This window comes from Fistularia commersonii, chromosome 7, assembly GCF_037954325.1.
Source record: "Fistularia commersonii isolate RoL2024-O1a breed Wild chromosome 7, RoL_Fcom_v1.0, whole genome shotgun sequence".
NCBI lineage: Eukaryota > Metazoa > Chordata > Actinopteri > Syngnathiformes > Fistulariidae > Fistularia > Fistularia commersonii.
In genome coordinates, this window is record NC_141290.1 from 7,070,377 (window position 1) to 7,085,886 (window position 15,510).

At 43.1% G+C, this 15,510-nt stretch overlaps 1 protein-coding gene across 5 annotated transcripts in view; it reads right to left on the reverse strand.

The window, feature by feature from the left end:
* Positions 1-6,098, reverse strand: part of tmem117 (transmembrane protein 117) — a 42,052-nt gene extending 35,954 nt beyond the window's left edge. Inside the window, exons 1-3 of one of the 5 annotated variants that reach the window (XM_086149433.1) lie at positions 5,782-6,098; positions 4,457-4,648; positions 1,953-2,259 (exon numbers count right to left, since the gene is read on the reverse strand). In XM_086149433.1, the coding sequence (XP_086005559.1) occupies positions 1,953-2,232 (280 nt within the window). In that variant the 5' untranslated portion in view covers positions 2,233-2,259; positions 4,457-4,648; positions 5,782-6,098. Of the gene's footprint in view, positions 1-1,952; positions 2,260-2,386; positions 2,491-2,640; positions 2,828-2,897; positions 3,088-4,456; positions 4,649-5,781 lie in introns of those variants that run through there. The other 4 variants (XM_086149431.1, XM_086149432.1, XM_086149434.1 and 1 more) reach the window with 4 other exon arrangements.
* Between the last annotated feature and the right edge of the window lie 9,412 nt (positions 6,099-15,510).

The following is a 15,510-nucleotide window of genomic DNA, read 5'->3' on the forward strand; positions in this document are numbered from 1 at the left end:
AAAGTATCACTTATAGAGGAGGCAAAGTGGCAGGGTTTCAGCAAACGTTGGGGGGATGAGAACCCCTTCGGTAGGCAGGAATGTGGGGTTGTTATCCCACCAGGGAGCTGTGAGAACCAGTGCGGAGCTATTTTTCTACATGTGCATGGTCCCTTGGGTTACAAGCAAAACCAGTACTTATTGACTGAGGGAAATGGCTACATGTATAACCCAGTTTTAAGAAAAATGAATAAATCAAAAATAGAAACGGTCAAGGAACCTCTCTACCCAAACATTAAATATATTTTACACTGCCCATATAATGAGCACTTCCTTGCTTGTAAATATATATATACAAATTTAAATAATATTCATTTATTTTATGAAATATATTAAAAAACGACCTCTCATTACGGTTTTGCTCACAGTTGTGTGTGACCTGACCTGGATGTCACCGTTCCTTGCCCAAAAAAACACAAACCCAAGAACACTGGTTCTAACAGCAGCGCCTGTCCCTGAAAGGAGAAAAAAAACTCTTTGTAGCTGTGTTAGAGGAAAATGAAATGGAAAGAGACACGCTGGCAAGTTGGTGACGGGGAAAAAAAAAAGACCAATCAGGTCACGAAAGATGTGGGAAAGATGCAAACAGGTGGGAAATGAAGAACCGGTAGAGGTGTCGGGGTTCAGGTTATGAATGCTGTGTCAGTGGTTTGGATTTTTATCGAAAAGCATAACGTCAGTGCCGACAGAGTTCAGAATTAGATGAATAGAATTAGATGGAAATGCCAAGGCATTGCAAAAAAATGTTTAAAAAAAATCAGAGGGTGGTTTAATGTGTGATGCAAAAAAACGCTGTCACAAACTATTTACAAAGCAGAAAAAAAAACATAAAAATACATTTAAGCACCTCAGAGGAATACACACAATTATCACAAGATTGTGAATAATCACACTGATACTTATTAATGCCCTAATTGAAATTCTGTATTATCTAAATAATGATATTGATATAATAATTGATAATATTAATAATCCTCATAATGATTTCATCATTATGAGAGGTAAACAAAGTCGGAGTTGATTAAATTGACAAAATCCTGTTTAACTTCTCACGCTTAACCCAGTTGTTCAACATTAACAGTCCAAGCAGAGAACCGTGTTGTATAATCCCATCTGCTGGGGCAGAAAACGGCTGACAGTTGGCGCGACAAACTGTAAAATCAATGAACAGCACCAGCGAAATGTGCCTGAAACAAAGAAACAACATTGGGCTTTAACGCAACAAGGGATTATTATGGTAGTTAGAAAAGGAAAGAATGGTATATACGTAGGAGGTAGCGCTGCTACCGTGTGATGTGGCTACCATTGCTAGCAAATCAGGCTGACGCTGGCATATGCTGAGTTTCAGTATGATCATGAAAGCAGCAAAGGTACTTACTGGACATCTACATGCTAATGCAGAGCTTACACACGTATATTCAGTGAATGATAGCCACGGGGTATGTATTAGCATGCTAGCATGGTTAGGTAATCCTATGCAAACAGTCTTCATGCATTTCATGTTGTTGGACTTACATTTGTCCACAATGGTTTGGTTTAACTCAAAAGAAATGTGCAGGTAGACCTGAAATTTGGGCACTATAATTATTATTGTTTTTAATATTTTCGCAATCAGTTTTTCCTCTGGTGCCATTCAGCTGTTTTACATACTTGCTTTTTTGTGTCGTCCAATCTCTGCAGTTTTAGACATGTCACTGTGTATTCTTGTGTTATCAGAGAAAAATTTGTAACAATACAAAGTCTAGGGGAGGCAACACTGCTAGCAGACACAGCTGTGTATTATACCAGTGTCTACCTGTTGAGGTATTGTAAAGGGATAACTGCAACAACAAAAACAACTCCCAAGGGGGTCCGGTATCTCTTGGGTGGCATCACTCTGCACATTCCATCACGCGACTGCATGCATGACTTACCGAAGAGCTGCCGATGGAATATAAATTTCCCGGTTAACAGGCCGATGAAAATGGCCAGCGTCCAGCACACTACTTTCAGGATGTTCCATCCGAGTCCCGGGTACTTGTTGAACAGGAAAGAGAAGCAGTTGCCCACCACGATGATGTGGGCCTCTGTCTGGCTGTGAGAAACGGGATCCTCGGCGAAGATGAGGAAGTTGAAGAAGGTTACAAGGTAAGCCACGAGGAGACGCAACCACGGGTGCTGGAAATAGTAGCGGAAACGGGCATCTATTTCCATCCTGATGAGCCCCCAGTCACCCTACACCTACAGAAAAACACAGACAGTATCTTTCGGTGAAATTACTGGAATAAACAGCAGATTAGATTATTACCTAAACTGTCAGGTGTCAGTAGTGTCAGGAATATCACGGATACAGATCAGGATTACACACGGATTCAGACAACTTGGCTGAAAAGGAGTTTCCCTTCATGTGGAGATTATGGCGCCAACTGTAAGCACTTCGTGGGCGTATCGGGAATGTGAGACCGTGATAACCTGTTGAGCGAAGGTCCAAATTTAGCAGCATCTGAAGTTTAACCAGCAGGTAACCAAATTTCACACCCCTGCGTACAAACATCGGTGGAAAAAGTCACACCCGGAGAAGATGGGATACTTTAAAAGGTTAAATATTAATGGTTAGCTTACGCTCTGAGCCTGAGCTTCCATCGAAAACAGCGGCCGAATAAAATCTGGAATCTGTTCCGGGAGGCTGACACTCGATCCGGACGTCTATTAGCCGCCTGTGACTCTGCAGCCACCTGACACCAGCCACCCCTGACCGGACCTCTCCGAGCAGTCCCCTTTATAAACCGCCCATTGGAAATTCAGGATCATGTCACGCATTAATATGATGATCGCATTTGCCCGGCCTCTTGGAATATCCACGCAAGCCAGAACAATACCTGGAGCAGAGCATTACATTGATAGGTATGGAAAAATCATCAGTGATACATCACTGATCCCAGCCTTGAAAAATGTCTGGATTTTTCTGCTTCATTTGTGTTCATTCAATAATACATAGGACAAGTTGTTACTGTTCCTTCCGCCAAAATCCTGGGTAAAAACACATCTAGAAGTCCAATCCAGGTTTTAGGGAAGATATCTAAAGCAAACAAGCCAGCTACCAGCAGTTGGTGTTTCGTCAAGTTAGGCCCACGACACCTCATGAAGGCTTGACAGTGAAATCCAGCGTCCTGGAATCATCCCCCTCCATGCTACATAGCTGATCTAAAAGCTAACTGTCTTTCTTTAGCAACCTCCCCAGCTTCCGTGCTTCCTCCTTCGCAACAACCATTTACTTGCTCGTCCTGCTGCCCGAGAAATGTTACTGACTGAAAGTTCCAGGCTCCGGCCACGAATGCTCAACCCAGTCAGTAAAATGAAACATATCCTGGGGAATTGCTGTGAGGAAACACTAGCAAAATAATTGCCTTCTTCTTCTTCTTCTTCTTCTTCTTCTTCTTCTTTCGGCTTTTCCCGTTAGGGGTCGCCACAGTGAGTCAACTTTCTCCATCTAACCCTATTCTCTGTATCTTCCTCTCTCACACCAACTACCTTCATATCCTCTCTCACTACATCCATAAATCTTCTCTTTGGTCTTCCTCGAGACCTCTTGCCTGGCAGCTCCAATTCCAGCATCCGTCTACCAATATATTCACTATCTCTTCTCTGTACATGACCGAACCATCTCAGTCTGGCTTCTCTGACCTTCTCTCCAAAACATCGAACATGTGCCGTCCCTCTGATAGACTCATTCCTGATCCTATCCATCCTGGTCACTCCCAAAGAGAACCTCAACATCTTCATCTCTGCAACCTCTAGTTCTGCCTGCTGTCTTTTGGTCATTGTAACAGTTTCTAGTCCATACATCATCGCTGGTCTCACCACTGTCTTGTACACCTTTCCTTTTATTCTGGCCGATAGTCTTCTATCACATAGTACCCCTGACACTTTTCTCCATAATTGCCTAAAAATCAGAAATTACAAAATAAAAAATATGCAAGAAATTCACACAAATTGGGCACAAAAATGAATACATTTTCTGGTAATTGTCTGAAAAACATGACTAAAATAAAAATAGCAATAAGTTGATGATTCATAACAGAGGTTCGCAGGAGCCCCCCCCCCTCCCCGAAATAATGCTAAGACATGGTGGAATCAAAGTAATGGTGATGTTCCCAGTTCGTCCATCACGTGATCTTCCACAAACCCTGTTATCAAAATATTTCAACCTAAATGGCAAAAAAATATGTTCTCATGCAGAGGTCGCAAGATCAGGCCGGCCCAAGGGGAGAATCTACCAAAAAAAAGCACAGTGAAAGTTTCCACAACCACAAGGAAAGAGGTATCCGGATGTTTAAGTGAAAACAAGGCTGCCTCGGGATAAACTTGTGAGTGAAGCGGCTGGGAAGGCATTTTCATGAGAAAATGCAGGAGGAAGAAGGATGAGCTGACAGCTTACCACTGCATCACACACCCGGCTGTGCGGCAAAGCCGGGGTAAACGAAAGTAAGGGGAGCGCCAGAACAGATTGGTTGACTTCACTTCACTGCTGGTTCGAGTCTTTTCCAGAGGAGTTAAGTTCAGACTATGATGACGATGGGGAAAGGTGCGGAGAGGATGTTCGGAGTTGCGCGAGGAGATCTGTGTGTTCCTGCAAAGCAAAGGGAACAACACAACATAGCTCCGAGATAAGAAAAAAGTAGTGTTCCTGTGTGACATCACTTTGGGGGGGCGAGGCGATGTCGCCGCTTACACGTACACTGCAGCTAAGGCTTTTGAAACAAAGCTGAGGACGCTGCAAGAAAACTCGAGATAATTTTCTACCAAGCTAATAAAAGCCAGCTCCCTTCTGCTATTTTTCCCAAATGCACACTTCACGTGGCGATTTGATGATTTTGAATCCCCCCCCCAAAAAAACAGTATTGATCCACTCCAGCTTCTGATGTGGATTTTTTTTTTTCTTTTTTTGACTAGAAATTTGACTTTTCATTGAAGGGAAATCATTTGGGGGCTTGTTTTTTTCCTGTAAGAAAAAAAATGTATTGGCTTAAATTTACTCCAGAGCCATGGGAAATTAATGCAATATATCTTGTTTATTTATTTTTTTTATTTAATTTGCTTCAACGATTAGTGTTGTTTTAAAGGCAATAGCTTACATGTTTGGTTAGCTCCTGGTTCAATATGTGCAATAAGGTCATTCACTGAAACCGCCTGGCCCTCGACTTGTAACACTTATTTAAATTTTGGGCCCCTGTGTGTTAAAGTTTAAAGATTAAATCATAATATTGATTATTTTAGCCCATAATAGCCATGTAAGCTGGGTCTTACTTGCTAGCATTCAATCACGGAGCAGGTAACAGGCGTTCCAACGTCCCAACTTCCGGACAGTTACCTGGCAACCTGTCGGCCAATGGCAACGAGCGGCACGTGCGGCAACAATGGCGGACAGTTCGTTTTCACAGTTAATTCATTTTCGCTGAACGGGTGAAACGCTTTATCATAAAATAATAGATATTCATAAATTCTTACAAGTGACACCCATGACTATCTATATAACACACATCTGCATTAAAAATGTCTGGGTAAATTGAAAAAAAAAATTGGGACTTTTGAATAAAAGTCAAAAACAGCCCAACTCGTGCTGTCTGTCGGTAGTGAACGTAATAAGCGGGTTTTTTTTTTTTTTACCTGTATCTGCATTGTCTGTGTGTTTGTATGTGTGTGTGTTTATGTGTGTGTGTGTGTGTGTGTGTGTGTGTGTGTGTGTGTCGCCTGTGAACGCACCTTGCTCGCACCGTATTCCTCTCCGTCCTGCAGCCCCGCTCCCGCCCGCCTCATCGAACCGACAGCGGCGCTCTAATCATCCCGACGCCGGAGCGATGCGGGAGGGTGACCGGGGGGGAGCGAGGGGTGTGTTGGGGGAATTATCCGTGCGACCTGTTGTTGATACACCACAGAGGCACCTCCAAATCCTCTGCCATTGTGCTGGGGCTGCCCGGGCGGTGCGGGTCGCGGCCGGGCGGTGCTTTGTCAGCGGGATCCCGGGGGTCTGCTCTGCCGACGGTGATGGAGGAGCGCGGCTCGTACGTAGCATCACAGCGGCGCTGCGTGTCCTGCACACACGTTTGGAGTCACGGTGTGTCAAGCTGCGGTTCGCAGCTCACTATCAACTTCCGGTCGAGCCTTTCAAAATAAGAGTCGGCACTACAAATACCGACACATTTCAATAAAATCAATATTAAAATGTCAGTTCTTTGACTGACTGTATTCTTGTTCAGTGCAAGACTCATGAATGTTAAATGGTCCAGATGTAATAGTAACAGTATAAATGTCACTCAATGTTACCAAATGTAATGTGAAATAAATGTATCTACTCCTTAATGTTAAACAACTCTGAATTTAGTACTCTGAATTTATTTGTTACTTTATGACAAGAACTCTTTGAACTTAAGACCTTTAAAACACTTTATAGCCTTGGCTTGTTACTTTGACAATTTATAGTTTTATTTGTATTTCTCATTCTCCCCCCTTTTTTATACTGTTTATACCATTTCCTACTATTATTTATTATTGTTATGTTTTACTTGAAACTCTGGCACAATTTCCTTCGGGATAAATAAAGTTGTTCTTATTCTTATTCTTATTCTTATTCTTATTCTTATTCTTATTCTTATTCTTATGGTCCAGATGGAACAGTAACAGTAACAGTATAAATGTAACTAAATGCTACCAAATGTAATGTAAAATAAATGTAACTGCTCAATGTTAGTACTCAGAATTTATTTATTACTTTATTAAAAGAACTGTATTCTTGTTTAGTACAAGCCTCATGAATGGTAAATGGTTCTCTCCTACAAAACACTTGAATCACGTTGCAGTTTCAAAGTGCTAGATCATTTTCACACATCAGCAAAATGGTTGCCCTCAAAGGGCCAGATGTAACCATAACAGTATAAATGTAACTAAATGTCACCAAATATAATGTAAAACAAATATAACTACTCCTTAATGTTAAGGAACTCTGAATCTATTACTCATTCAAATCCAATTGGCTTTTCACTCTAGGTCAATTTGTCGTTTTTTTCTGGAAGGCTAACTTTAGCATTCTAACCTCCGTTTTTGGTGTCAAAATGCAGATGTAGATTGTACTCTTTGACGACCGCCACTGCCTCATAACACAAATTACTTAACAATTTTTTCTCTTTGAAGCACAAACATGCATTACATTACATTAAATTACATTACATTTCATTACAGTCATTTGGCAGACGCTTTTATCCAAAGCGACATACAAAAAGTGCATTCAGTCACCAAAGCGCTGAAGTACCAGTAGTCGGAAGTCAGAAGTGACCATTCTACCAAATAGCCATCTCAGAACCATAATAGCCATCTCAGAAACATGCATTTGCCTTCCCATCTTTCTCAAAACAGCCTTCCATCTGCATCAACTTTTCTCTTCCTGAACATTTAGGGATAATTTGTATTTCTAAAATTCCATCACATTGAAGTGGATACACTGCAATCTAATGGCAGGATGCTGTCACTTTGTGGGTAACATGAGCGGCATGAATTATGGGAAAGTTAGTTTATGGTCAATGCACATGTTTGACTTATTCATTTTAAGACAATCAGACCTTTTCAGACATTCTCTTGAATTTGACATGTGCACAAGATAGATAGATGGATATATAGCTTTATCAATCCATGGGGGGAATTAAATTCAATCATAATTGCCAGGTACATCAAAACACAATAAAGTAAGAAAAATGTCAAAACAAAAATCCAAAAAGAAAACTAGATACATAAAAAAATAGCCTCACGCCTCATCACAGCTGTGAACTGTGAACCATCGTGGTCTGATGAAGTCAACAGAACCACATCACAAAAAACAAATCCTGAGGTCACCAAACGGGTTCCCTCGACATCCACAAATCCTGCCCATAAAAGAGCAGCGTGGGTGACAAAGGGCAGCCCTGGCGGAATCCGACCCTCACCGGAAACGAGTATGACTTACAACCAGCGGTTCATGCTCTGGCACCAATCATACAAGGACCGAACGACCTGTGTGACAGGGTTGTGTGTCGCTCCCCCCCCAACAGGATTCCCCATAGGACATGGTCCAATGCTTTCACCACGTCCACAAAACACATGTAGACTGGTTGCGTAAACTCCCTCAAGGACCCTGCCGATGGTAGAGCTCGTCCACTGTTCCACGGCCAGGACGAAAACATCATTGCTCCTCCTCGGACCCTCCTCTCCAAGCAGGCGTTGCATTGTGATCCCCCTGTAGTTGGAGCACACCCTCCAATTTCTCTTTTCAAAGAGGAGGATCACCATCCTGGCCTGCCAGTCCCCACTGTCGCCACCTTGCATGCCATACTGCAGAGGCGTGCCAACCAGCACAGCCCCACAACAACCAGAGCATTAAGGAGCCCAGGGCAGATCTCGTCGACCCCAGAGGCTCCCCCACCAAGCAGCTCCCTGACTACCTCGGCAACTTCAACCGGAAATAGGAGAGTCCACTCCAGAGTCAGACTCTGCTTCCTTTTTGGTAGGCTTGTCGTTTGGATTGATGAGCCCTTGGAAGTATTCCTTCCATCGATCCACAATGTCCCGGGTCGAGGTCAATAACCCACCATCTCCACTGCACACAGTGTTGACAGTGTACCGCTTCTCCCTCCCGAGCTGCGGCTGGCAGACCAGAATTTCCTTGGTGCCTTCCAAAAGTCATTCTCCATGGCCTCACCGAACTCCTCCCTCACCTGAGGTTTTGGCTCGGGAATCAGCACAGTCGCGTACCGCTTGGTCTCCCTGTACCTGTTGGCTACCTCCTGAGCCCCAAATGCCAGAAAGGCTTGGCAGAACTCCATCTTCAGCTTGACGGTCTCCCTCACCACTGGGGTCCACCAGCGGGGTCGGGGGTCATCGCATCGACAGACGGCGACCACCTTACAGCCACGGCTCCAGTCTGCCGCCTCGGCAACGGAGGCACAGAACTTGGCCCACTTGGACTTGATGTCCCCCATTGGAGTAGGAATTAAAAATCTTCTTGACAGCGGACTCAGGGCCCAGATGTTACCAACAGACCCTCATAATGCGTTTGGGTCCTCCCCTACCATCAGCTGGTGATCATTTTGGCAGCTCCTCGTGGCCTCAGGTCCAACGATACGGCCACAATGTTGGTCATTGAACTGCAGCTGGGGGAGAGGGAGGTCTGGGCCTCTGCTCTGGCCGCTGCCCTCATGACCCCATCCCAGATAAACGTCAGACAATGGATGGATGGATGGATGAAAAAAAAAAAGCCGATGACATTCACCGGAAGTTGCACAGCGGTGGCAGCAGAGTTGACGTGCAGGGCGCCATTCAGGCCATCAGGAGCAATTCAGGGGGATGGCATCTTGCCTCGGGACACTTCAACATGCAGACAGGTTGAGCTGGGGATCGAGCTGCTATTTTTTAAATCCGTGATCGATGAGCTCTTACGTTCGGTGAAAGTACATGCCGGTGTTTTTGTCCAAATCAAAGAATAAATGTAACTTTTATTTTCTGTGATAAGGAAGGAGCGATTGGACCAGGTGGTCTTTCGTGATCAGTCTGGTTTATCAAATGCTGGGTCATTGGACAGTCCTGTCAGTGCAGTATCGCCCTATAATATAAGTGCACAAGTATTCCCCCGTAAAGCACGCATTTACATTTTCATATTGCTTGTAGTGTTCTTGTTTCGGTATTGATGGACACATTTTCACTTTCTAAATGAACAATGCTCTGTGTTGTATGCAACAAGGCTGTGTTGTAATTGAAACAATAAGCCCAAGTGAAAAAGGATCCGGGTGTGAGAGAACAACGTGAGAGACGTTTCCAGGCTTGGAGACAGTCTGTTTTCTTTTTGCCACAGGTACTGTTTGTTCCTGACTCACATTTACATTTTGCAGAATGCCATCAATTGTTAGACCCAGAGGATACATACATTTACATTCCCTGCTCGATTTTCAGGCTAAAATTAATTCGAGGAAGGTTTATATAAATGGGATGTGATTTCTTCTGAATAGTGTTAAACTATATTAATGAAAACCCTGACATTGGTCTTTAAATGAATTTTCACAGTTTCCTAAATGTACAGCATGAAGTTTTGATGTTCAAGAATATCCACAATAACTACCTTAAAAAAGGCTTTAATTTTTTTCTCACATTTCCTTATAAGTGTTTTTGAGCCCCTCACATTCGCTTCTATCTTACGTTGATATCCAAAAATCAACTTAAACTACCTTTATTTTGAAGAGCGATTGAGACGGTTTCCGGGCAAACTACGGCGACGAAACTCTAGCTCAACACTGAGATTTTGGACGGAGGGCTGCTGCTATAAAATCTATTCATTACATTATTTATCTATTTTATGGGACGCATGACGGACTTTTGCAGAGGCGGGAAGCACGGTGGCCTCCAGATGTTGCAGGATTTCATCCCAAATAGGATCGGCGGCCATAGGAAACGGAAATTCCTCCTTTATTGCCCACTGAAAATGTTCATTATCACATCTTTAAAGTGACTTTGTGCATTTTAGGGAAAGGTAGTGGTCACTGGTATTAATCTCACAGATTTTTTTCATTCACTGTTTTTGCACTTTCATTCAATGATCTTACATGCTTTGACCCCCCTGACTGTTAAATATGAAAACATCAGCATTACCGAGTCTTAATTTAACAATGACATGTTGTGAGACATGTCCATCGGTCTTATCGCCAAAGCTGATGTCAATGTTCGAGGCCACTGCCTTTGCAGTCAAAGAACGCTTTTTTAATTGACAGGATGCGGAGAGTGTCTGCATTTATTAAGGTGTTCAGGGTGCTTTCTCCTTCCTTTATAAATTATCCAGGCTGCCGACAAAAAATGCTGCACTCTGCACAAACAGAGGGAGTACCATCAGCTTCATGAGCTGCAGGACTCCAGTGCACATTGCCTTGAATATCTTAAGAAATAGTCCGAAAAGTCAGCGGCTAAATGGTAAATGTGTGATGTCGCACTCTGTCCACTGTTGACCCCCTCGTACCCTCGCCCCTCTGCAGCCATAAAACACACAGTTCCCCAAAATCCACTTATTTCAATGGAATATGATAAACAAACAGTTGAAACATTCAGGAACATTCTGGCTGTATTGTCCTCAAATAGCATCTGATGGAGTTGAGAAGTTGGATGCGATGCTACAGCATACCTTTGGGATGCTATTTGAATAATGTGGTCTAGAAAGTGTAAAAAATGAATAGCATTAGCTTTGGAGGCTGGGAGTTAATGGTTTCTTCTGTGGAAATATTTAATGGGGAACATTTGTGTAGTTTGGTTACTTTCAGCGTATTTATAATTCAAACAACATAGATATACTCACCGACTAACAATTGAAGTAATTTTATTTATCTAAATTTATTCATATAGTATTTATTATTATTATTTCCATTACGTTATTAATAATCGCGAGCTTTTCCATCAGCTGTACTACCTCCGGCAGGTGCATATTAATGGCAGAGATTTTATCCAATCAGATTTCAGCCATCGCGTGTTACCAGGGTAAAAGACGACTGCCTTGAAGCTTTTAGACTCGAATAAATCGCAGTGAAGCTGTTGCTTTAACCAATCGGATTAGGAGTTACTGAGATCTTGGCCACCAAGCACGCGTGCGCTCTCGTCGGCACCTTTTGATTGGATGGCCAACGAGCGGTCACGTCAGAGCTAGCAAAACTAGTTAGCATAATAGATCTGAATCATTGACCCCAAAGTTTTTTTTTTAGATTTAGCAGCGTTTCTTAACCCACAATAGCATAATGAGGAGAAGAAGTCTATATGGTCGCAGGTTTACCGACAAAAGTTCTTTTCAAAATGGATATCTCCAGAAAACCCGGGCAATGTGAGGAAAGGCTGTCAAATCGCGAAGCTAGCATGTCTGTCCGCCATTTTCTATTCCTGAGCTATGAGCTGCAGCCTTGGCCCAAAGCCCCTCTGTAGCAACTTATCCTGCCTAGGTGAGTAAAATGGTTTCATTATTTGCGCATTCTGCCTGGCTGTCAGCCCCTGTCGTGCAGACCTGCATCCATCCGAGGAATTCATCCATCCATCTTCTGCAGCTTATCCTGCACTCAGGGTCATGGGGGATGCTGGAGCCTATCCCAGCTGTCATCGGGCGAGAGAGTAAAATTAATTTAATTGAATTTCTTTGTGATGTAGTGTTCATTCTTGCAGTATGAGATACTCTTTTGTGTTGGAACGCCTTGCCGTCGTGGGTTTCTGGGTAATTGTCAGTGGTTTCTAGAGATGGATCATTTTAATACTCATAGTATGGTATTAGGAGGTGCCCCAAGGAGGATTCTGGGAAAGGCCTAGTTGTAGAATGCGTGGTCCATCATTGGCTATGCTACATGGTATTTAACTGGTTTAGACTACATCATGAAAATGTATTCAACTAAATGGCTTGAATGATTCATCTATAACTGAGTGGCTGAAAGTGATATTGCAACTCCCAAGAACTTTCATGTCTTTTAGATCAAGTCAAGCCATTAGGATTTTAATGTCCAAATCCCAAAGCTGAGAAGTTAAATTAAACAGATCTTCAATTTGACTGAAACAAACTCATTCAATTTGTTTGTTTTGATAAATTTGTGTTGGAGGACTTTTTGATGTTGCTGCCCCTTGGGGGATGGCCCAATAAGCTCGGAAGCGGATTTGTGCATTCTTTATCTAATCATTGTGCAAAGTGTTTTCATATTTAATCAGTGTGGTTTAGCGCTTCAGTGTTTCATCAGGAAATGTAATTGAAATGCTTGTTTCTGTATATAAGCATTGTTGAATTTTGCTCATTACCCATTTTCCTTACCGTGGGCTGTAATCAGGTATAACATCATGAATAAGTAGATAAGTCTGTTGGGGTGAGGCAGGACATGTATGAGAGCTGTGAGACGGTCTGGAGGAGTGACCTAGGTGTGATAGAGGCGCATCAGGTATCAGCTCTGAACTCTTCTTGTATGCTCTGGTGATGGACAGGCTGACCGATTAGATTTGACAGGAATCCCCATGAACACTAATGCTTGCAGATGACATTGAAATCTGTAGCGAGAGTAGGGAACAGGTGGAGGAAAATCTTTAGAGGAGGAGGTACAGTATGTCCTAGAGCAACAGAGACGAATACATGTGTGTGAATGAGAGGGATCCAAGTGGAACGTGAGGCTGTGACAGGGAGTGGAGATAAAGAAGGTGGAGGATTTCAAGTACCAAGGCTCAACAGCAGTCCAGAGTAATGGAGAGTGTGGAGAAGAGGTACAGAAATGTGTGCAAGCAGGTTGAACTGGGTGGATAAAGTGTCATGCGGGATAAAGGAGTATCAGCTGGAGTGAAAGGAAAGGAGTAGAAGACAGGTTTGAGACCAGCTATGTTGTCTGGTTTAGAAACACTAAGGAAAAGACAGGAGGCGGTTGAATATGTGGAGGGTCTCTTTGGGAGTCAGAAGGATAAATATGATCAAGAATGAGTCCAGAGGGATAGCATGTGTTTGATGTTTTGTAGAGTCAGACTGGGAGGGTTTGGACTTGGACAGAGGAGGGCTATTGAAGATCGGGGTAGAAGGATGCTCAGGTTGGAGCTGCCAGACAGGAGGTATAGAGGAAGAACAGAGAGATGAGAGGTCAAACATTTTCAAGAGAAGGAACCCCAGTCCAGTTGCCACAAGAAGATTTCAGCCAGAATGAACCATGACCTGGATGACTGAGAACATCCATAGACACCAGAGAGGAGGTTTAGGGATGAAGGGGAAGATAACAGAAAGTTAGTTGGTGTGAGAGATGAGGATGAAGATGAGGGGTGAGGGTTAGATTGAGGTAAGTGATTGGCTGTGGAGGCACGGTCTTAGATTTGAAACGGAAAGTCGGAAGGAAATCTTAAGTGTAAGGTGGTACACTTACAGTCCTAGAGAAGGTGTAGATCAGTCTTTTCCTTGCATTGCGCTGACAACAATACTGATCATGTTCAATGTTATCGTCAGTCTTACGGTCTTTAAGGCGACGTAACGCAATCAACAACCAATAGATGAGCTCCAACAAAACCCTAAACAGGAAACCCAGTAGACAAACAATCACCAGAGTCGTATTGGCGTCAGAGATTATTTGTCAATGGTACGGATGAATGAGAATGGCGAAGGACGTCCTGATCAATATGGATTGTGCAGGAGGAAGAGCGGGTGGTGGAGTTGTGGGCAAAACAGCTCAGCTTGTACAATATCAACTTTCCAACGCATCACCACTGAGTGGAGAAGGAAAAGCAATGGACTGAAATAGCAGAGGCTCTGCAAAATCTAAGTGTTAACATTGCATGGAGGGGAAAAAAAATGCTGAAAGAATTTTGTTGTAATTTTCCATGAGTCTTTTCCATATCATTTCAAAATCTTTAGATGTAATAGCAAGCTTTTTGACTTGCAGACTATACTGAGTTCTAAAAATTTGACCGAGGTGCTGGACCAGGAGCGTTTGTGTGAACTAATATAAATGACATTGATAGAAGTTCATGTAAAGCATTACAAGACAGAATTTGGCCTTTTAGCAGAGCATGGAATTGCAAAGCTCATTGTACAAATTGTTCAGTTTTAGTGGGAACAGTGTTGCCGTTCACAATTTTTCTCCAGTGCATCAAAGTCTGGAGTAAGCTTTGTTGGAGCTGTTCTCAGGAGGGAATCGAAGGTGTTAGTCATTTAACTAGGATCTGTGATGGGCTTTGTTGGTGTTCATGACGGTGAATGTCTGCTCACATATGTAGGTCGAGCCAGACAACGTCCGCATCTTATGAGCTGTCTTCCGGATGTTTAGAAACATGGCTAATTGCTTATTTGAATACCAGCATAAATCTTGCCTTGGTTATCATGGCTCTGTTTTTTCTTGTGGTTCCACCTGGACGCACAGCTGCCATCCATGGCGGGCAATCAATGCCTCCATCCCACTAGTTACAAGGTTGTCTTCTATCATTCCCAGTAGACGGGTTGTCTTGTTTGCCATTACAGACCTCCTGGAACCGACCTTGTCTGTCCTTATACTTGGACTCTGAGAGCCCAGCGCTGTCTTGCCTGTCTCAAATTCCACTGCTTTGTCTGGGCTCTGCTATTACAAACTGTTCACCCACTGCCACGAGCCTCAGTAAAGTCGTAGAACTCTTTCTATGTTGTGTGGAGCTGCGTTGTTGCAATTGGTTCTATAACCCCATCCGTTACATTGGTACTTGACTCTTGAATTGGTGTGTTGGTGAATTTTTTTTGTTTTGCTGAGTCTATAAATTAGCTGTCAACTTCTGAGCTGTGGCTGCCTGTTCTTGCACTGACCGCTCTCAAGCATTGCTAGAATGCTTCGTGGCTAAGTGACAGCTGATATTGTATTCTGTGAAAAGTTTCTTGATATATCATTCATGCAGCTGTTTATCTGACTTCAATGAAAAAAAACCCAAACATTTTGTTAAACATCTGGCGCTCAACGTTCACTTTTCCATAATCCG